Here is a 23,168-nt window from a genome sequence, read left to right as displayed (position 1 = left end):
GACGCAACCGCCGGGCGGGCTGACGGCGATGACGCGAGACGCCAGGCGGGCTGACTGCGGTGACGCGGGACGCCAGGTGGGCGGGCTGACTACGCGACGGCCCCTCTCCGTCGGAAGCTGGCAGGCGGCAGCCGTTGGTGTCGGTGTTGTTGGCCTCACCGCCGGCTGGAGACGGTTGAGCGTCGGTGGCAGCAGCGTAATTACCCGCGGACACAAAGCCAGGCTGCGGCAGTGTCGCCCCGACGAGAGAATAACGAAGCAGGCCCGTCGGCCCGGTACCCGCAAGGCTGGTCTGGGCGCCGCAGGTAGGATCAGCAGCAGCCGGGCCCGGGCTTCTCTCATAGAAACATAGAAAATAGGTGCAGGAGTAGGCCATTCGGCCCTTCGAGCCTGCACCGCCATTCAATATGATCATGGCTGATCATCCAACTCAGTATCCTGTACCTGCCTTCTCTCCATACCCCCTGATCCCTTTAGCCACATCTAACTCCCTCTTAAATATAGCCAATGAACTGGCCTCAACTACCTTCTGTGGCAGAGAATTCCACAGATTCACCACTCTGTGTGAAAAAAAACTCTCATCTCGGTCCTAAAAGACTTCCCCCTTAAACTGTGACCCCCTTGTTCTGGACTTCCCCAACATCGGGAACAATCTTCCTGCATCTAGCCTGTCCAACCCCTTAAGAATTTTCTTAAGCCTCGCTGAGACACTCCAGCATTCCGGGTCTATCTCCGGGGTGATCCGGCATCTGCAGTTCCCCCCTGCCCCGTCCCGCCCTCGTCGTTGTACCAGTGACACACAATGCGGGAGTAACTCAGCAACATCTCTGGGGAGAAGGAATGGGCGAGACCCCCCTGCTTCAGACTGACAGTCAGGGGGGAGGGAGACACAGAGATATGTGGAAGAACAAGGTGTGAAAACGACAGATCAAAACAGACGCTGAGAAGGAAATGTAGAAGGGTTCATTGTTGGCTGAGCTGAGGGGAAGGTGACGACCAGGCACACAAACAGTAAAACTAATCAGGACAGTGCGACTAGTCGGGGAAGCAGGGACCCAGGGTGGGTGGGAGACAGGGTGAGGGGGTGGGGGTGGAGAGAGAGGGTTACTTGAAATTAGAGGAATCAACAATCATACTGTGTAGGAAAGAATTGCAGATGTTGGTTTATATCAAAAGTAGACATAGAGTGCAGGAGTAACTCAGCGGGACAGGCAGTATCTGGAGAGAAGTAGAGGGTGATGTTTCGGGGTCGAGACCCTGGGTTGTAAGCTGCCCAAGTGAAATGTAAGGTACTGTTAACATATGAGGTCCAGCCAACAATGGACCGTTTCCTTGATCATCGTTACTTTTTTTGCATATCTTTCATTTGTTCTATGTCTCTATATCATCACCATCTTTATATCTCGTTTCCCTTTCCCCTGACTCTCAGTCTGAAGAAGGGTCTCATCCGAATCGTCAACCACTCCTTTTCACCAAAGATGCTGCCTGCCCCGCTGAATTACTCCAGCATGTTGTGTCTATCTATGATGTCCTACAATTGGGCAGGCTAAAGCCTCTCTCCCAGCCACAGGCTGTCCCCGGGTTACGAACGCCCTACCCACAGTCACCTTGCATATGAACGAGCTCCCAGAATATTAATCAAAGACAATCCGACCTAAAGGTAGTTGTGCAACAAAGCGAATGTTTGTGTTCCCAGGAAACTCGTATTATAAAAACAAGTGTGTCATTGGGGCGAAAGGGGGTTTTGGTTTCTAGAGAGTTTCAGACTCGATCAATAACAAAATTACTTTTCCCACAGGATTTTGAAAAACAGAACGGAGATGAGGAAAAACGTTTTCAGTCAGAGAGTTGTAAATCTGTGGAATTCACTGCCTCAGAAGGCAGAGGAGGCCAATTCTCTGAATGCATTCAAGGGAGAGTTAGATAGAGCTCTTAAGGATAGCGGAGTCAGGGGGTATGGGGAGAAGGCAGGAACAGGGTACTGATCGAGGATGATCACATTGAATGGTGGTGCTGGCTCGAAGGGCCGAATGGCCTGTTCCTATTGTCTATTTTCAAAAACAGAGGGTTTCAATAGTTGTAAGTTTATTTTTGTTACTGAAAGCTAAAAATATTGAAGGCAATATGCTATATTGTCTAATACAGTGTCTGTACAAGTGTCAGTAGAAATAATTATGTGTCAATTTCAATTGTGAAACTGACTGTTGTGAAGAGACATTGATATCTGATTACTGCGCAAAGTTTATATGGAAACTTTTTTTTCTGGAAACCTTTTATCCCAAGGAGCTTTTTTTTACTGCTTGTCAACTTCCAAAGTAAGGTTATACGGTTTTCTAGATCCCAATTAAAATTGTGTTATAACCTAATAGTGTTTCCTAATTCATCGATAATTCCTTAATACTCAATTAGCCTGATGGAATTCTGCTTTATAGCAGAACTACCTATATGTGTAGAGGTCTTTTTTTCCTCTTTAGACGACTAGTTTTGTGTCTCCACTTATTGTTGTTCTTATCTGTCATGTTGGTCATTACAATATTGTGGAGATAAGGTTACCATGAGCAACTTTTTTTCTATCTATATTCCAACTTAAGGACAAAATCGATTTATTGGTGTCTGTAAAAAGTTCGTTACCCAGGGATGGCCTATGTTGCATCTATGTTATTAATCTCCTGAATTATTTCCATGCAATATTGGCAGCTTCCTGAAAAAAAATTGCTCACTTTTAGCCTGGAATCAATTATGTTAGAAAGAGGGAAATATGGTAATTAAAATTTAAAAAAGTTCTCATTCAAATTTGCATAATTTGTTAAAGAAATTAGAAAAATATATAAACCAGCTTCATGGTTTCATTTAGAAATACGATTCCAAAACTTAGTGGCTGTACCAGAATGTAGAAAAAAGCCTTTATATAATTTCAAAAAGTATTTTAAAATTTGTGGTTTATTTCAGGTGAACATTATATTATTTGTTTTGCAGGTTAGACTAGGAAAAAATGGCTGGGAGCTTTTATTTTGTTATAGTTGGTCACCATGATAATCCCGTTTTTGAAATGGAGTTTCTTCCAACAGGCAAAATGGAACCCAAAGTAAGTATACAGTATTTACCCACAAGCGTACTCAGTGCCCTGGCATGCCCAAGCTCCACAATGGCAATTGTACATCTCACTTTTTCTGACAACTTTTGTGATTCATTTTATGTGATGGATGACTTACTGAAGCAGAGTCACAATATCAATCAAAATTGTGGTTTGTTTGTTTCCTTGGAAATACAGCATGGAAACCAGCTGGCCCATGGAGACCGCACCGACCAGCGATCCATGCACATTAACACTAGCCTACACATACTAGGGACAATTTACATTTACACCATGCCAATTACCCTACAAACCTGTGTGTCTTTGGAGTGTGGAAAGAAAATGAAGATCTCGGAGAAAACCCACGCAAGTCATGGGGTGAACGTAAACTCCGTACAGCCAGCAACCGTAGTCAGGATTGAACCCAGGCCTCTGGTGCTGAAAGACAGTAATTCTACTGCTAGTCTATTAGCTCTTTATTTTAGACTTGCCAGGCAGACACCTTCTGTACCATCCACGCATCCATAAATTAACAACTGGATGAACCTTGGTCCATGTTGTTAACAGTGGAATTGCTATTGCCCAGAATATTAATGCGTACAAACCTTTCAGCAGGAAGATGGAGGAGACTTCTGTTGTCAAGTGATGCAAACCTACCAACTCTATTGAATTCTCCTGCACTTCTTCTCAAGTGGCTTGAGGATCTATCCATTTAAACTTCCATTTTATCCACTGCAGGTGCGATTGTCTGAAGATAAACATTTTTATAAAAACTAGTCTGAAGAATGATCCTGACCCAAAATTTAATCTGTCTTGTTTCCTCCACAAAAACTACCCAATCTGCTGAGTTCCTCAAATACGGCAGGTGTTGAATATCTGAAATTAAAGCAATGCTCGAAACACTCAGCAAGACAGGCAGCATCTGTGGAGAGATAAACAAAGGTTGATGTTTCAGGGTGAGGTCCTTTAAATAGGACTGCGATAGAGAAAAAAACATTAGGATTGAGTTGCAGGGATGGATAGGACGAGCAGAATATCTCTGGGGTGAGGACAAGGATGCTGGTGGTAAACAAGGTTGATGGATTAATGGAAGCGGATGGTGAAAGACAACGTGCTCCTTTGTTTGTAAAAGTAATGAGAGGAGGGCATTCAAACACTGAGAACACAAAGGAATGTAAAAGTTCCAAAATGTGGAGCTGTGGGGCATTCCCAGCAATTCAGGTTGTGCCGGTTTTGAGAGAAAATGCTGAACTGATATCCCAGATAGAACATTTGTAGAATTCGAATATAAAGGCTACGATTTGCCCAGAAGGAATGAGTTGCGACTCCTCATGTTTATGTTGGGCCTCATTACAACTGCAGAAGATCACAGACAGATAGGTTGGAATCAAATTAATAATAAAAGTGTCATGTGCTCCACAAGGCAATTACCTAGTATAATAGAAGCAGTTGCTTGCCAATTTCTATGACCAACTACCGTGAAACTTGCTGTTCTCATGACACATTCCTGTCTGATTGTTGTAGGAAGTTTACAGGGAGACATTCTTCCTGAAACCTTTGATCCCAAGAAGCTATTTTTTCTGCTTGTCAATTTCCAAAGTAACTTTAAATGGTTCCCTAGTTCCCAATAGAAATTACATTATGACCAAATAGTATACCCCAATTCATTAATCGCTTAATGCCCAACAGACCTGATGGATTCTTGCATTTTCGCACAACTACCAGTATGTGCAAATGTTTTTGTTCTTAACAAATGGCAGACCTAGATTCGTCTCTCCACTTTTAGTAATTCTTATCAGTTTTGTCTTTTGATGTTGTTCATTCATTACAATATTGTGGAGAATAATCTGTCCGGTTGGTACAATTTTAGAGTCCGTGATGATAAAGGATGAGGTTTCTGAGTACTTAGAACCACAGGATAAAATAGGCCAGAGTTAGCATGGTTTTATGAAAGGGAGATCTTGCCTGATGCATCTGTTGGAATTCTTTGAGGAAGTAAATAGCAAGATAGACAAAGGAAAGTCAATGGATGTTGTTTATCTGGATTTTCAGAAGGCCTTTTATAAGGTGCCACACGTGAGGCTGCTGAAGAAGACGAGAGCCTTTGCTATCGAAGAACAGGTACTAGCATGGACAGCAGGTTGGCTGGATGGCAGAAGGCAAAGTGGCAATAAAGGGGGCTTTTGCTGGTTGGCTGCCAGTAACAAGCGGTGTTCCGCACGGATCAGTGCCGGGGTCATTATTCTTCACGTTGTATATCAATGAATTGGGTGAGGGAATTGAAGGTTTTGTAGCCAAGTTTGCAGATGATACAAAGATACGTGGAGGGGCAGGTAGTGTGGAGAAAGGTCCTCGATTCTTCTCCTCTTGGGAAGAGATTGTCCATTTACTCGATCTATTTCTTTCATGATTTTATACGCCTTTATAAAATCACCTCATCCTCCTGCGCTCCAAGGAATAGAGTCCCAGCTTACTCAACCTCTCCCTACAGCTCGGACCCATGAGTCCTGGCAACATCCTCATAAATCTTCTTGTATTTCCTTGTTATAACGCTGTTTGGCTATATCACGAGCGATAAAATTTGCCTTCCGGCATTTAGAGCTTTTAATTCTACTTTGACATTGTCTTTTTTGCCAATGTTAAATCTTCAGTTTCTATCAGCGCTACCAAATGGCTTGGCAATCGATACTTGCCCAGTTACATTCCCGAAACTAAATCCATAATGAATTCCGCTAACTAATGCAAACCAAATCCAGTTTCAAGATAATTATAAAGGATCATTGCTCATTATGTTTAAAGGTAGTTTGTTGGTTGAGTACATGCATAAATTTTCTTCTTCCAAACAGGATGATCATCGACACCTTAATCAGTTTATAGCTCATGCTGCCCTTGACCTGGTGGATGAGAACATGTGGTTATCCAACAATATGTACCTGAAGACTGTGGATAAGTTCAATGAATGGTTTGTCTCTGCATTTGTTACAGCTGGCCATATCCTTTTTTCTAAGTGAACCTTTTCAAGGTTGAAGAGAATGAACATTTTTTTCTGCATTGCTAATGCTTAGCAACGTACATTGTCTTGCAATGGTGCAGTCAGTAAAATATTTATGATTGTGTACATCGAATTAGGTATGAAAGAGTAATATTTTGCCCCTTTTGTTATCCTGCCAAATCAACTTGATGTTGGTGTTTTGAAATCCTACCCAATTGCAAAAAAAAAAAAAAAACTTCATTACTCTCATTGGCATAGTTCATCTAATTTTCTATTTCAGCAAATAATTTTTCTGATCAACCTGTGCACGTCCACTGGATTATTCCGTTTCAGTTGGTGTGTCATCCAATATTATTCACAAGTAACTAGAAAATTATTTCAGAGAAGGCCTTCAGATGTACATAAAGGACCATGTAACATTTGTACCATCGGACTGTCAGGCAATGACCATTCCCAATGGAAGAGAACATACCCAGGGGCCCTTGACCATCAAGGACATTACCAGAGCCAAGGCAACTCTACAATCATCATCCTCGAGTTAGTTGTTGTCCAGAAACTCAAGTGGGCCAACTATCATGGCTACAAAAGTAATTCCAATATCCCAAAGGGTTTACACCATCTTCAAGGCCGCAAATCAGCAGTGTAATAAGATACTCTGCATTTAGACTTTACTTTAGATTTTAGAGCTACAGCATGGAAACTGGTCCTCCGGCCTACTGAGTTCACGCCGATCGGAGATCACCCCCGTGTACAAGCAATGTCCTACACACCTGGGACCATTTGCAATTTTTACCGAAGCCAATTACCCTATAAACCTGCACGTCTTTGGAGTATGGGAGGAAACCGGAGCACCCGGTGGAAACCCGCATGATCACAGGGCGAACGTACTAAATTAAGTAAAGTCATTTGAAGATACCATAAAATTCTTATGTTTAACCTATTTACCGTCAGGACATTTGACAGGTAGATTGGAGGTGACAGTTTGACGGTCGGTAAGCGTGGGAATTTTCGCGATGTTTATGGCCACCAGCGATTACTTTTAAAGTAGGCTCCCAACCCAGATAGGCAACCCAAATACCAGATATGCATTTCCCGTACGTTTTCAAAGAATGCCCACACTCCGCACAAAAATCCATTTAACCACGTTTAAAATTAAATTTCTTAATACTGCTATTTGTAAACTGGAAGTCAATCCAGTTTATGCCTTGTTACCGTGAAGCTTGGTTTTCAAGTAACCCGGGCAAGACGTTATATTTCAAAACTCAAGTAATTACGAACTTGTCTGATTTCAGCTAAAGTTAGGACGCCAGAGAAGCATTGATAAGTGTGGGAATTTCGCAATGTTTCCGAAGACGGTGTAATCTTGACCTGACTCGGCATTGTCGTGGTCATTGTCGTAGGGTAAAATAAAATGTTGGCGATCTGCTACGACTTTGATAGTCGCCGGCAGCCGCCTAAAAAATCGCCTAAGTGGGACAGGCCCTTTAGTCAGGATCGAATCCGGGTCTCTAGCGCTGTCAGGCAGCAACTCTACCGCTGAGCTACTGTGCCGCCCGGATGATTGCAGCTCCAACAGCTCTCGAGTTCAACAGCATCCAGGACAATGAAGCCCACTTGATGAGCACCCACTGACCACTCTCTGAGTATTCATTCTCTAGACCATCTACATATTGTGACTGCTGTTTACACTGTACAAAATACACCACTCATTCGGGTTATTCTGATACTGCCTCCAAAACCCAAGATCTTTTCACCAAGCACATGAGCAGCAGGTGCATGTGAACCATTTTCAGGTTCACTTCCCAGTTGCAAACCATCCTGACTTGGAACTATATTACCGGTTCTTCATCAAAGCTGGGTGAAAACCAAATAGGAGTAGGAGTAGGATAGCCTTAGTGGTTAACTTAAGCAGCTTGAGTTCCTCTAATAATTTACTGAAATATCACATGCAGCTGTTTTGAGTGGCCAACAGAAATGCAGCTGTGTGGTGAAAAAATTATATAACCATTTTCAACTCAAGTTTTGTTATTTTCCTTAATTCCTCTTCACATATGAGATTCATAATGTTGCACGATGTTCGGCAAGAAGATGGAATAAAAAACTTCTTCAATGATGTCTATGATTTGTACATTAGGGTAAGTAAATTTTTATTCTACTTTTGTTCTCTGAAGGGGACAATTGTAAGATTACTGTTGAAATTTAACTTGTGTAATCTTGATTAATCTTTCTCATTCTGCACATGCAAAAGGGATAGACAGTAACATTTCAACATGAAGATAGACACATAAAGTTGGGTAACTCAGCGGGTCACTCAGCATCTCTGGAGAAAAGAAATAGGTGACGTTTCTGAATAGGAAACGAGAGATATAGATGGAGATATGGAGTGATATAGAACAAATGAAAAAGATATGCAAAAACTTAACGATGAGAAAGGAAACAGGCCTTAGCTGTGAGCTAGGTGAAAGAGTTCCACCGTCTATATCTCTCGTTTCCCGTTCCCCTGACTCAGTCTGAAGAAGGGTCTCGACACGAAATGTCACATTCCTTTTCTCCAGTGATTTCTGACCCGCTGAGTTGCTCAGCTTTCTGTGTCTATCTTCGGTTTAAACCAGCATCTGCAATTCCTTCTTACACATCTAAACATGATAGGCTCGCAACAAGATTAATCTGAATGTTGGTATTAGCATAGATACATACACAATAGGTGCAGGAGTAGGCCATTCGGCCCTTTGAGTCAGCACCACCATTCAATGTGATCATGGCTGATTATCCACAATCAGTACCTCATTCCTGCCTTCTCCCCATATCCCTTGATTCCGCGAGCCCTAAAAGCTTTATCTAACTCTCCTTTGAATGCATCCAGTGAATTGGCCTCCACTGCTGAGAATTCCACAAATTTACAACTCTGTGTAAAACAGTTTTTCATCTCAGTTCTAAATGGCATACACTTATTCTTAAAACTGTGGCCCCTGGTTCTGGACTTCCCATATATATCGAGAACATGTTTCCTGCATCTAGAGTGTCCAATCCCTTAATAATTTTATGTTTCTATAAGATCCCCTCTCATCTTTCTAAATTCCAGTCGCTCCATTCTTTCATCATATGACAGTCCCCATCCAGGGAATTAACCTCATGAACCTATGTTGCACTCCCTCAATAGCAAGATGTCTTTCCTCAAATTAGGAGACCAAAACTGCACACAATACTCCAGGTATGGTCTCACCAGGGCCCTGTACAACTGCAGAAGGACTTCTTTGCTCCTACACTCAACTCCTCTCGTTATGAAGGCTAACATGTCATTAGCTTTCTTCACTGCTTGCTGTACTTGCATGCTTTCAGTGACTGATGTACAAGGACACCCAGTTCACGTTGTACTTCCCCTTTTCCTAACCTGACACCATTCAGATAATAATCTGCCTTCCTGTTCTTGCCACCAAAGTGGGTAACCTCACATTTACCCACATTATACTGTATCTGCCATGCATCTGGCCACTCATCCAACCTGTCCAAGTCATCCTGCATCCTCGTAGCATCCTCTTCACAGTTCATACTGCCACCCAGGTTTGTGTCATCTGCAAATTTGCTAATGTTACTTTTAATTCCTTCATCTACATCATTAATGTACATTGTAAGTAGCTGCAGTTCCGGCACCGAGCCTTGCGGTACCTCACTAGTCATTGCCTGCCATCCTGAAAGGGATCCGTTAATCCCTACTCTTTGTTTCCTGTCTGCCAACCAATTTTCTATCCATGTCAATATCCTACAACCCAATACCATGTGCTCTAATTCTGCCCACTAATCTCCTGTGTGGGACCTTATCAAAGGCTTTCTGAAAGTCCAGGTACACTACATCCACTGGCTCTCCTTTGTCCATTTTACTTGTTACATCCTCAACAAATTCCAGAAGATTTGTCAAGCATGATTTCCCCTTCATAAATCCATACCAATCCAGCATAACATTTATAAAAAATGATTTTCTACAGCCTCAATATGACTAGACTTGATAGGAAGCTTCTTGTCGTCTTGGGAGAAACTTTGCTGTTTCTTCCCACTAATTGGTATAGTTGCAGTTTGTTATTTTAATGAACCTCTAGCCATCATGTCTTTTATCTAATTTTTAGTTTATCATAAATTAACAGGGTGCCTCCTTTGACCTGATAACTTTGGATTTTTGTAACTTGTCTGATTACTATTTTGTTTCCTTTTTAGTTTGCTATGAATCCATTTTATGAACCTAACACCCTAATTCGATCAACAGCATTTGATAGAAAAGTTCAATTCTTGGGAAAGAAACATCTGCTCAGTTGAAGATTTCTAATTATTAAATGCCATTCTGTATATTAAATTAGTACACAAAATTTTATTTTATCAATTTTGCTGTCACTTAAGTATATAATGTATCTGTTGGATTTTGACATCACTGATATTGAAGTTCAGTATAACATCAGTTTGTTTAGATCCTCAATTTACACTGTATGCGTCAATTGAAAGTAAACGTTGTTGTGATTGGACCCATTTTTGTCAGCTATGTATATATTGATATGGGAGTGGTACCTGTATGCACTTTGATTATAGAACTTATTCCTATTGTCAAGCTTGTTACACTGTTTCATGGTAACTTTCAACAAATCTGCTTAATTTTGTCTTGCTCGTTGTAGCCACCTTGTAGTATGACCTCGACTTCAACAAAGAAATTTTCTTTTCATCCAAGCTTATTCTATTTAACTAAAAATAACATCGAGGATAATAAATATTAAATGGACCTGTCCTCCCTGGCTTTATTTTGTCTGCACCCAAGGACTATAGTCCCATAGCTAATCTTTACTACCCATTCAGATTAGAAAGTTACTATGCTGCTGAAGGCTTTAAGGTTTCCATTTTAGAATTCTATTTAGCAAAAATGTATTTTGAATTGTGATTATAATCTAAGAAAGGGGAAATAAGTGACATTTTATTTGTCTAGAAAAATGGTTTTCCTAGTTGGGCAAGGACCTTTCAAAATAGCCCTCTGGTTCTTAACACAACTTTAACATGTAGGTCAGGTGCCTCATAAGCAAGATGGATTTGGCTAAATTGGTGACTTAATGATATGCCTGCAATGCAAATAGTAGGAACTACTCAACAGAGCATGCATCATTTATAGAGAAAAATAGTTAAAATCTCAGGATGATCATCTTTCATTGTAACTTTGGAAAACTTTTAAAGCTGCAGAAATGGGGGTTAAAGTGAATGGCTATGATTAGGTGAAGACCAGGAGAGAATAAATGACAGGTCGAGGATGGTGAATAATAAATTGTGCATTCAGAAAAGGTCTAAAGAGTAAACAGCAAATGAAACTTAACAATAAATTGTCATTCAAACATATAAGTAGATATTTGAACGAAATGTCGTTCCTCACGGGGCTGAAGTGCAGTGGTTGATATTGATGTACGGTGCATGTTGTGTGTGTGCGTTGGGGGCAGCAGCGTGTTCTATCATTCCAACAGCCAGGGGGAAGAAGCAGTTGCACATCCTGGTGGTGCTGGCCCTGATGCTCTGGTACCTCATGTAGGACGACCGAGGGGGAAAGAGTCCATGGGAGGGGTGGGAGGAGTCCTTTATAATGTTGGAGGCTTTTCCGAGGCATCTTTTGTTGAAAATGTCTAGAATGGAGGGGAGAGGCTCCCAGATGATGTTCTCCGCAGACTCTTCCTGCTGCAGGCTCTTCCTGCCTGGTGCGGTGCAGTTCCTGTACCAGACGATGATAATAGTGGAACAAACTTGCAAATAGAAGATATTGGCAAACTTGCAAATAGTAGAATACAAGGGACACAGATGGGGTTGTAGAAAGTGCAGGGAATGTCAGGGGAAGGAGACTGCCATAGTTGGTTACTGGGAATCATTGAATTACAGTTGAGTTCAAAAGGGTGCAAATGTGCTCAGTCAAAGCCAATCCTTAATATCTTTGCTTTACTAAAAATGTTCAATGTATTTCATGCTCCAATTAATTACAACCCTTTAATGACCCCTCAATTAACTCTGCCTTCCCACTACCAGATACAGCATTCAGTATCCTCCTATCCCTAATTGAGGGAATTAGGTTACACCCAACACCTTGGGGCTCTACAGCCTCTAAATGTACAAATGAAAGATCATGAATGGCAACTTGAACGTTCAGGAGCAGAAAAGACTGCAAAAAGTGTGCAAGACTGCCCAGTCCATTACTGGCTCTGACCTCCCCACCAACAAAGGGATTTATCAGAGTCGCTGCCTCAAAAAGGCAGCCAGCATCATCAGAGACCCACACACTCATTTCACCCCTGCCATTGGGAAGACGGTACAGGAGCCTGAAAACTAACGTCCAGGAACAGCTGCTTCTCTACAGCCATCAGACTATTAAACACTACAACCTCAAATAAGCTCTGAATTACAATAGATTATTATTATTATTAAGTGTGCCATGCTTACATATTCTGTTGTGCTGCAGCAAATAAGAATTTAATTGTTCTATCATCATATCATATCATATATATACAGCCGGAAACAGGCCTTTTCGGCCCTCCAAGTCCGTGCCGCCCAGCGATCCCCGTACATTAACACTATCCTACACCCACTAGGGACAATTTTTACATTTACCCAGCCAATTAACCTACATACATACGACAATAAAACACTCTTGAATGAAGTGGGGGTGTGAGTGACCACAATCCTATCTTGTGAATCACTAAATAACAGAATTTATGACTTGCATTCTTACACTGTTTAACTAATCTAAATTTCCAGATTGAAATTGCTCACAAATCAGTTGATTGCTTTATGGGAGTCACGATGGATGGAAAGAAACAAATGTCTTTTGTATTTCTGATATCTTCAGTAATTGTTTAAGATGAACCAACAGCACTTCCTAAGTTAACAATTCTTAGTTGTAGCGGGGAAGGGTATTCTCACAGAATATAAATTGACCCACAGGAACTAAACTATAGCAATCAGAAGGTTTTTAAAAAAAATCACTACAGTACATCCAATTGTATTTATAAGACCTTAGGTTTAAAAATGGTTCAGAAGTTCTTGATTGGAAAACAATTGTACCACTGTGTTGAAACTTGCAATTCTTTGGAAACTATTACTAAAGTTTGCATGATTTTGTACAGCCACTTACAATTCCTAGGACATGTAGATTTGTGAATAAAGATGTAGTTGAACCCATGTTTTCCATAACTTTTCAAAATTATTGAGAACCAGACTTAATGTACAGATAGGTTACCTGGTTTGTTTATGTGGAGCCAGAAGATGTGAACATTTTTATACTTTTGCAGTGTTGGAGATAAATGAAAGTCAACAAATTACAAGAAAACCGAGTTAACTAGCATTCTGGATTTTTGCTAGTCCTTCAAGAATCAAATGCAGAAATCCATTCATTATTCTGTGACCATCATAAATAAAGTCAGTTGTTTTATAATAGGTCAAACTAAAGTTTTAATGTGTGGGCATAGGTTCCTCCTACTTCAGATCAAAATCCCCAGCTAAGTGATTTCCAAAGCACTTGATCTTATGCCAGCTCAGAATACCTGCAGAAATTCCCTACATTACTTAGTAATGGAAGAGGAAACAATATTCAGCTGCATTAGGCGTGGTTCTCCGATGGACTTCATCTTGCGCTTTGGAAGAAGTCAGTAGGGCTACAAGAGCTACTATATGAAGCATGATAAGGAAGAATCCTTTGATCTTGCATCATTGCTGAGGGGAAACCCAAGTTAGATTCATATCTTTATGTTTTGCTCTTAATAATTCTGTAGGAAGATATTACACAAGTCATATGATACCGTTCATGGTGGAGGCAGGTGAAAACCCAGCAGAGCTCAATGGCACAGAAAACATGTTAAAACAACAGGCATTAACAATGTGATAGAAAACGATTTTTTTCCTTTAAAGTCTTAAATCATTGTGGCCGGAAGTCACTTTCCCTATTTCAGAATACAAAATTATTTCCAGCCTCAACCTCAGAGTACATTTATCAATAGAAACTACAAATGAGAACATGGAAAACGTATGAATACAAGAATAATTATATAATTGATGACCATGCAAAATCAAGTGCATGGCCCTCTCAGTGAGCTATATTTTGAAAAACATCCTTCAATACCTACTAATGCATACTAAAAAGATGCATACTAAATGCATTGATAAAAATAAACTGTAGGTCCATGCATCTGAAATAAAGAGAACATTGTGGTTACGCTTAACCTGGGGAAAAGAGATTTAGCACAGTCAGAACACAGCTTTTAAGTTGCAAAGATTGGAGGAGGGAAAGATGGTCAGGACAAAAGATGGTCAGGACAAAAGGGTAAAGAGCTGTTGATTACCCTTTGACTGGGTAAAGAGCTGTTGATTAAACCATCTGGTTAGCAGATCTACACGAGACAGATCAAGCAAAGGAACACGTAATCAATGAATTAGTGCTGTAGGAAATGACCGGACAATCAGGCAGTGCTGGTAGAGGAAAATAAAACAGCTCTGATTATGACCTACATCAGTACTGACCAATTTTGATACAAAGCAAGTTGCCCTAAATTACTGAATTTGATAGAAACCAAATGTCTGCAATATATCCAAATGGAAGACGAGATATTCCTCAAGCTCATGTTTGATCCTGTAAATATGGAGGAGGCAACAGGCAAATGGACTTGGAAGTATTTGCCACAGGTTTTTGAATGAGATTGAGATGCGTGGCAAATATTGCTGGCAATAAAAAAATTGTCATCACTCGGCTGAAGGCCTTGTGATTCAGCTGCAACGGTGCAGTTTAAATTCCACAAGAACAAAGAGAGGAATACTGCAATGAACAATGTGAAAATTGGATAGGTATGCAATTCTCTATCGCTCACTATCTCGTAACATTGCTTTACATAGTTGTGATTAGTTGTGGGCTGATGATTTACGTTTATGCACACATACATCCAGTTACATGATAAAGCTATTTTGCATTAAAGGAGAGCCTACATCTCATTATATGCCGTGATAAAGGTCGGCTTTTTTTTGTAAAAAGGGTCAATGAATTCCATCACACATGATTTACTCACGCACATAGACATTGAGCCTACTTTGCAAATTACCAAGAAATCTATCAAAAATGATCCCATCAGTTACAATATCATGTGCAGGAAAGAATGCGAGTCTGAAGAAGGGTCTTGACTCGAAACGTCAACCATTTATTCTCTCCAGAGACGCTGCCTGTCCCGCTGAGTTACTCCAGCATTTTGTGTCTAGTCACAATATCATGCTGGCCGTTACTGCCTATACTATGTCAGTAATTCGTTGAATATTGAACATAATAGTTTTTTTTTAAATCTTGAGACTGCAGCCTTTTCACCACATTCTCTCAAATGGAATAATTTGGCCAGTTCTGAAAATATTGGAATAGCAGGAAAATGTTGGTTATTTTGTAGGTCAGTGATCTTTAAAGCAAGGAGTATTTTTCACAAACCTTTGATGATTACACTTTCAATCCTTACAAATCCAGGTGTTTTGGGAGCAGCGGCATAATGAAAAGTGCAGCATGCACAATAACCATAACTAGCCAACATCGTCTTTACTGATGACTGTGCTAGCAGCCAGTGTAAAAGTGGAGTGTTCCCTCAGATTTGTATCGTTGCCGACAAAGTAAAAAGTCAATGCCTGTATGATCATTCAAAATGCTTGTCATGATCTACCAAAGGATTTAAGAAGGGTCTCGACCCGAAACGTCACCCATTCCTTCTCTCCCGAGGTGCTGCCTGACCTGCTGAGCTACTCCATACAAAGGAATAAATACAAAGGATTTTCTGAATCTTGAATATGGACCATTCAATCTTGGACGTATGGATGTCTACATACATCTTTTGAATTTACTTCATTATTTTAAAATCTCATTTTTTGTATTTGGATTAGCAAAGTGTCAGGGCACAAACAATGAAAAAGAGTAGAGTTTAAATATATTAGTTGCTTCTACATAAAACTTTAGGTCTCCAAATTTAATAACCAAAAATACCTGTATCCAAAATTAAACCCTAAATTAAACTGAACCAAAAAGTAGCCTGTTATTAAAAAAAGACCACATACCCATTCACAATATGGTCTGCTTTATCTTGAAGTGCCATTGGTTTCTTTCCCAACTACTCTAGGCAGCCTTCAGTCACCCACGATTCCAATTACTTTAAATCATCATCTGACATTCATCCCAATCCTATTCCAACAATTAAAGGTCACCCGACACTGTTAAAAATAGCACCCTTGAGTAGCATCTTTTAAACAATGATATCAAGTGTTTGAATGTTACCCATAGAATCATTGCTGTTTTATAAAAGTAATTATTGTAATATCTATTTAAAGTTGCTCGAACTTCAACTTCACTTATTTGTCCCTTTGCCTTGCACCATGTTTTTCTACCTGTAACATCTTGCCCAAACATGATTTGTTTTGCCATTATTTTGTGGTTATCTGGTAGAAGTGATAGCAGATGATAAAATAGCTAGTGCACCTGGGGAATTCCCTTTATAAAAATTTTAAAAATGGCTCTTTCAGAAAAGGATTCTAAAGGATCATTGACCTCAAAATTATCCAACATTTCTACATTAAGTCAATGACCCTGAAATTTCTCTATTTAAAAATCCCATTTTTCCTGGTGAATATTTCCAGTATTTTGTTTCTCCAAAAGAAACAAATGTATAACGATTCCCTCAATTGCAGGAGTTAAATGCAGCAGTTATAAGTGTGCTCAATTTAATGGGATAGGGTTTGTACTTGCAGAGCAGTGTCTTAGCTAGGAACACGATTGAGCATAGGCTGAAGCTGTCCAACACACAAACAAATCTGTTTTTGGGACAGGTTTAGGATTTGAAACAAATATTTTTATATTTAAAATTAAATTGTGAAATACTGTGCTTGTTGAAACATATTGCACTTGAGAAGTTCAGTTACTGAAGAAAAACACCAAAAAGTGATTAAAGAATTTTATATAGTGAATAAAAGCAGTGATCAGAAAGCATGGTGATATATTGAACACATAGGAGTGCCTAAACATTCAGCAGATAGAATGCATGGTTTGTTAAAACATTTCCATTCCAAGATTAATTTATTTCAATTGACTTTCCATTGCATAATTCAGTAGTACTGTATCAGCCAGGCTCCACAAATCTTAATGTGGTAAACAAAACAATTTAACTATTAAGACAATATGTTTATTGCAGCAAAGCGTTAGAATAAAGCAGTTTTTTATTTTGAGATTTTACTCTACCTTTTGCTAACTGAATTCATTGTGCCCAAAGAAGCCTCATTCAGCTACTCTCATAAATTGGTCTTTGAGCTTAACAAATGGCTCTCTGTGAGAATAATATAAATGATCCATCATGTCAGATCCTACAACTGCCCCAGAATCCAAAATATTAATTATTTCAATGATCCCTACACACAGATGCTGATCTTTAAACGCAGATGCCAATCTTTTTGAATGCTACAAATGGTCAGAAACCACAGGGAGAAAAATGGGGAAACAGAACAACCACGCTGCCATTACACACCGACACTCAACTATGCAGGAACAAAGGCCTTGAAGTACATTTCAAACCATTATTCTAGGGGCGTATGATCCACACAGGTGAAAACAGACAATTTGATATTTTTAGTGGTTCTGCATAACAATTAATTTGATTTGGCATACAATGGAACATACAGCAGCAAAAAGATCTACAATCTAAAACTAAATCAGAAGCCGATGGTTGCAAATTCCAACTGGTTTATAAATCCCAAACCTCAGAAGAACTCCAACCGCAGTAATGTACACATGTACAACAATTTTTTTTAGTGGTAATTAAAAAAAGACAAGGCAATCCAATAGATAGCATTTATGTAAGTTGATACATGTGACACCATTACATTGCCCAAAATAATAGCATTTACAACCATAACTTGTTTTACAGTTTACACCTAACCCTGAGGGGGAAATAAATGAATGCAATGATACCTCATGGAATGGTACTGAAGACATGTTACTTCATAAAAGATTGACGATTTCAGATCTTTACAAATCAATTCAAAACACACTGTACCTTTACATCATTTGTATAATCTCAATCTTTGGTGATTTGTTTGTGTATCAATGAACTGTTTAGCAAACTTTCACCTTTTCTCAAACTTGAAACAGTACCTTGTGGTTATTTGACTTTGCAACAACCATCTTGCTGTATAGATTACATTTTTCGTATCACATAAAAGTACCCTGCTCAGCAGAACAAAACATTCATTAATAGATCTTCCAGTTAATCAAAATCAGGAAATAAAAATTCAAGGTTTAACCTAATACCAGTAAATACTCCATTGTTTTCATAGCAAAAGAAAAAAAAATGCCAGTACAATACACCTTATTTTTGGGGTCAGAATAGAAGCACCAAAACAAAAATGTGAAATGAGCAGTTCAGAGAAATGGCATACAAATTAAAGTTTACAACCATCTCAATCAAGCTACAGTATTGTTTTCTTCCATATTTTATTTAATATTTTAGTTAGAAATATTGTACCAATACCAAATTAATTTTACTTTTAATTTACTTTTTAACTTTCCATATTTGGTTAATCTTAAACTCAAAACTGCTTTTGATCCCATCACCCGACCTAAGAATGTGTCAGTTACAAGTGGATAATCCAGGCCATGGACATTGTGTTCGTGCACATGTATCTTCGCATCTTTTCCCAACCAGTGCAACGTGTTTCTTTTAGCTGGCCGACAATGGTTTTCTCAAAACAGTCCCAGCAGATTTGCACTATCCCAATCAACACCCATCAGTAAACCAATGGCACATAGTGGAAGGTTCATTGCATTCAGCCCAGTCAGCAGCAGGACGAGCTTTGCTTCGCCCTATTTAAATTCACCGTGTCTGTCTGCATGAAACTGTCACATCTATCATCGGTGGCAAGAACTCGTCGAACAGCTTCTTCAAAGGCCACTGCAACATTGGTCGCATCTTTTGCACTTGTTTCAAAGTAAGGATGGTTGCCGTTATCTTTGCACCAAGCCTGAGCGTCTTCTGTTGAAACTTGCCTCTCACTGACATCAATTTTATTGCCTAGAACCACAAATGGGAAACTCTCTGGCTCCTTCACATCTGCATAAAAGATAAATTCCTTTTTCCAATTGCTCAAATTTTGGAAGCTTTGGTAATCATCCACACTAAAAGTAAGGAGGCAACAATCAGAGCCTCGATAGAATGGTGTCCGAAGACTCCTAAATCTCTCTTGACCTGCGGTGTCCCAGATCTGCATTGTCACAAAATGTCCATCTACTTCCAAATCTTTGTTTAGAAACTCAACCCCTATCGTATGAAACAGATGTATGTCAAACTTATTGGTAACGTATCTATTCATGAGCGAACTTTTTCCTACTCCACCATCTCCCAGTAGGATAACCTTCAATAGGGTTGATTTTCCAGCCATGGCAACCTCAAATGTCTAAGCGATGAAGACAAAACCTATTACAAAAAAAATTGTTGTTATTCATTTCATAGAGATGTAGACTGTAAATAACAAAAACAAATCACAAACCTACAGTGAAGTCAAGGGATTGGTGAAAGGGGTGGGAAAAGGATCTTCAGGCAAGGATGGGCAGAAGGTAGTTGGACAGAAGGTGCATGGGGTAATATCAAAGTACTCCATGTAGATGTGAAGAGCTTTTATGTAGTCAAATTGAAAGAGGACAAGAAAAACTCCAGTGTATCCATTACATCGGAAAGTGCAAGAAACAAAGGCCGGCCAAGTAAATTGCCAGTTCAATGCACATGTTTAAACAACATCAGTTTTTGTGCAGGAAATCTTTTTTAAATACCAACAGCACTTTATGGGAATAGCCAATGATAATGATCACCCAAAGTACAACTCTTAAAAATGAGTTTGAATCGGATAAGACGTGAGCCTTTTCTGATTTCTCTCATATATCATATCATATATATACAGCGCGGAAACAGGCCTTTTCGGCCCACCAAGTCCGCACCGCCCAGTGATCCCCGCACATTAACACTATCCTACACCCACTAGGGACAATTTTTACATTTACCCAGCCAATTAACCTACATACCTGTACGTCTTTGGAGTGTGGGAGGAAACCGAAGATCTCGGAGAAAACCCACACAGGGAGAACGTACAAACTCCTTACAGTGCAGCACCCGTAGTCAGGATCGAACCTGAGTCTCCAGCACTGCATTCGCTGTAAAGCAGCAACTCTACCGCTGCGCTACCGTGCTTAAATAACAGGAAGCTGAATTGCATGTATGTCCGACTGTCATTTTAAAAAGCATAGGTTACCAATACAGAGTAGAGGTTATCAAAGTATCAGTGACAGATCAGTGAAAACATAATAGTTTCAGAATACACAGAACCCACTAGAGGCTTTTCTCAATTTACAAGCTTTCCATCTGACAGTTAGCTTACGTACATGCCCTTGGTTTATCAGGTTTGTTCCAAAGTCAGTGAGGCAAAAATAGAGGGAAGAGTAGAGGGTTCCCCAAGGTGAGCAAGAGGAAGAGGGGCAGGGATGGACGAAGGAGATGGCAGCCAAGGAGGAGTGGGTACTGGGCGAGGGTTAAGAGATGATAGGGAGCCAGGGGAGGAATGAGGACAGCAGAAATAAAACCCTTCCTCCTAGCCGGCTGACTTCATCCCAGAGCCTGCATCAGAAAGGCTGTGCTTATCATTGCAATCATTTGAAATTATTTATACAATTGACATTTTAAATGTACATTTCATGCAAGCTTCACCTTTCTCTTACGATGACACAAAGTATCTCCCCAAATCAAAGTAGCAAAGGACTACGGCTGCATATCAAATATTTTTCAAAATGTATTAAAAACTTGTAAAAGTTTTAGAACATAGAACAGAAAACCAGAGGAACAGGCCCTTCAGTCCACCAAATCTTGTGTTGAACATGCCAAGATAAGCTACTCTCATCTGCCTGCACAAGATCCATACCCCTCCATTCCGTGTCTATGTTTTATCCACGTCATCACAAAAATCACTTCAAATTCACTCTTGTAATTAATTCCCTAGGCAACTTTACAAACTAGTTAAATAACTTTTCTTAAAGTGTATATTTTTACATGTACATTAATGTTAGCTGCATAAAATGTGAAAATGAATAAGTCAATTTTCCTTACCCTTTCAGATTAATGCATCATTAGATTTCTGGAAAAAGAATGGGAAAAGTTGTGATTAATCACTGCTTCCAAGATCTCAAATTGCATTTTTTAAAACACACCGTAGCTGTAGATGTAATGCAACCCCAATATAACACATGACATTGCTGTTCCGGATACTGTGAGAGAATTACCATGTCTTCCACGATTTTGTGCTTTTTTACCGTTGTCACAGAAAGACAGTAATATTCCTAACAGAATGTAAATACCCCTGACACAGCATTACTGAGGGGAAAGCAATTGTAGAAAACAATGAGCAATCCATTATGGGTGTCTGTTCTACAAAATGTAGTGTGGAAACGGGCCCATCAGCCCACAGAGTATGCACCGACCAGCAATCACCTGGACACTTGCACTATCCTACACACTTGGGACAATTTACCAATATGGATTTTGGGAAGAATACCATTCCAGATCAAACTTAACCTTTTTATAAGACAAAAGAGCACTTTGTCTGAAAACGAACTGGTTTTTACAATTTTGAATAAACACAAAATAAAACACAGTTATAGGGAATTATTGTAAACCCTGGGAACAACCAAGATTCTGACCAGGCAGAAAACTGGTTTACATTAGGAGCTTTCTTTGAATAGGGCAGATGTTGGGCAGAGTCCCTAGAGCTCAGGTTTAGGGTCCCAGGCTTTTCAGAGAATGTAAAAGAAAAAAACATTGATAAATGGTTGGGTAAAGGTTTCAGAGGGAACTGCTCAAAACTGGCTTGCACCAATCAAACATGTGGACAGATCAAAAGCATGCCATGTAATTGAAACTGCAACACATTCCAAAATTATCAAAACCTGGCGTATGTTGAGGTATTAAAATCACTAAGGAAATTGAAGGAAACCATGCAGAGAAATGATTAGCGCAGCGGTAGAGTTGCTGCTTTACAGCGAATGCAGCGCCGGAGACTCAGGTTCGATCCTGACTACGGGTGCTGCACTGTAAGGAGTTTGTACGTTCTCCCCGTGACCTGCGTGGGTTTTCTCCGAGATCTTCGGTTTCCTCCCACACTCCAAAGACGTACAGGTATGTAGGTTAATTGGCTGGGTAAATGTAAAAATTGTCCCTAGTGGGTGTAGGATAGTGTTAATGTACGGGGATCACTGGGCGGCACGGACTTGGAGGGCCGAAAAGGCCTGTTTCCGGCTGTATATATATGATATGATATGATAATGAAAACAATTACATAGCCAGAACATTATATATCATGGAACATTTTGATTAAACTATTTTGGTCCTAAAATCTGCAAGTTATGGATTGCCAGAGACTAATTTGCAATTAGATATCAGAAATAGAAATGTTTTGCACATTAGAAAAGGCCAATTATAAAATGTACGATGGAAGATAAAATCAAAGTACTGTCTCTGAAATTGAGACTCGAAGGGGACAGAGATTCTGCACTAAAAGGTAAAGTTGAAATGTTTAAGGAAATTTATGATAAACTCCAATGCACTCCTCACACCAGTGGATGGGGCAAACATTAGAATGATCATGTGCAATTTTGTGATTTTGAATTCTTGAGTTAATATTCCACAATGAACTTTCTCATCTCATGTGTTTGAAATATTCAAACATTTCCATGGCAAAGTACTGAGAAAATTATCCCATTTCAAGTAATCTGTACAACTTCTTTCGTCCTATCTTATGGAATAATGGTTATGGATTTGAAGATAGATGAAAACTATATTCCTTCCATGAACTGAAAAACATTTTCACTCTACGCAGCAGTGTAGCAGTAGAGTTGCTGCATTACAGCGCCTGAGACATGGGTTTGATCCTGACTACGGGCACTGTCTGTATGGAGCTTGTATGTTATCCCTGTGACCGCATGTATTTTCTCCAGGTGTTCTGGTTTCCTCTCACATTCCAAAGACGCGCAGGTTTGTAGGTTAATTGGTTTCTGTTAAA

At 39.8% G+C, this 23,168-nt stretch overlaps 2 protein-coding genes across 4 annotated transcripts in view; one reads left to right on the top strand and one right to left on the bottom strand.

Moving 5' to 3' along the window:
* The first annotated feature begins 66 nt into the window (after window positions 1-66).
* trappc2 (trafficking protein particle complex subunit 2) lies at window positions 67-12,463 on the top strand. The gene is made up of 5 exons (XM_078408975.1): window positions 67-305; window positions 2,977-3,085; window positions 5,920-6,068; window positions 8,119-8,200; window positions 10,275-12,463. The coding sequence occupies exons 2-5, from the start codon at window positions 2,993-2,995 to the stop codon at window positions 10,371-10,373; spliced, it is 423 nt and encodes a 140-aa protein (XP_078265101.1). The 5' UTR covers window positions 67-305; window positions 2,977-2,992; the 3' UTR covers window positions 10,374-12,463.
* Window positions 12,464-17,046: 4,583 nt separating this feature from the next.
* The window catches only part of rab9a (RAB9A, member RAS oncogene family), a 49,741-nt gene continuing 43,619 nt past the window's right edge, over window positions 17,047-23,168 (bottom strand). For all 3 annotated transcript variants that reach the window (XM_078408984.1, XM_078408983.1, XM_078408985.1), the window contains 2 exons: window positions 21,221-21,248; window positions 17,047-19,543 (listed from right to left, as the gene is read on the bottom strand). In XM_078408984.1, the coding sequence (XP_078265110.1) occupies window positions 18,906-19,508 (603 nt within the window). In that variant the 5' untranslated portion in view covers window positions 19,509-19,543; window positions 21,221-21,248 and the 3' untranslated portion in view covers window positions 17,047-18,905. The remainder of the gene's footprint in view (window positions 19,544-21,220; window positions 21,249-23,168) is intronic.

Source organism: Rhinoraja longicauda, chromosome 12, assembly GCF_053455715.1.
Source record: "Rhinoraja longicauda isolate Sanriku21f chromosome 12, sRhiLon1.1, whole genome shotgun sequence".
Lineage (NCBI taxonomy): Eukaryota > Metazoa > Chordata > Chondrichthyes > Rajiformes > Arhynchobatidae > Rhinoraja > Rhinoraja longicauda.
The sequence above is the reverse complement of the archived record's forward strand: the minus strand, read 5'-3'. Positions and strand labels throughout refer to the sequence as shown.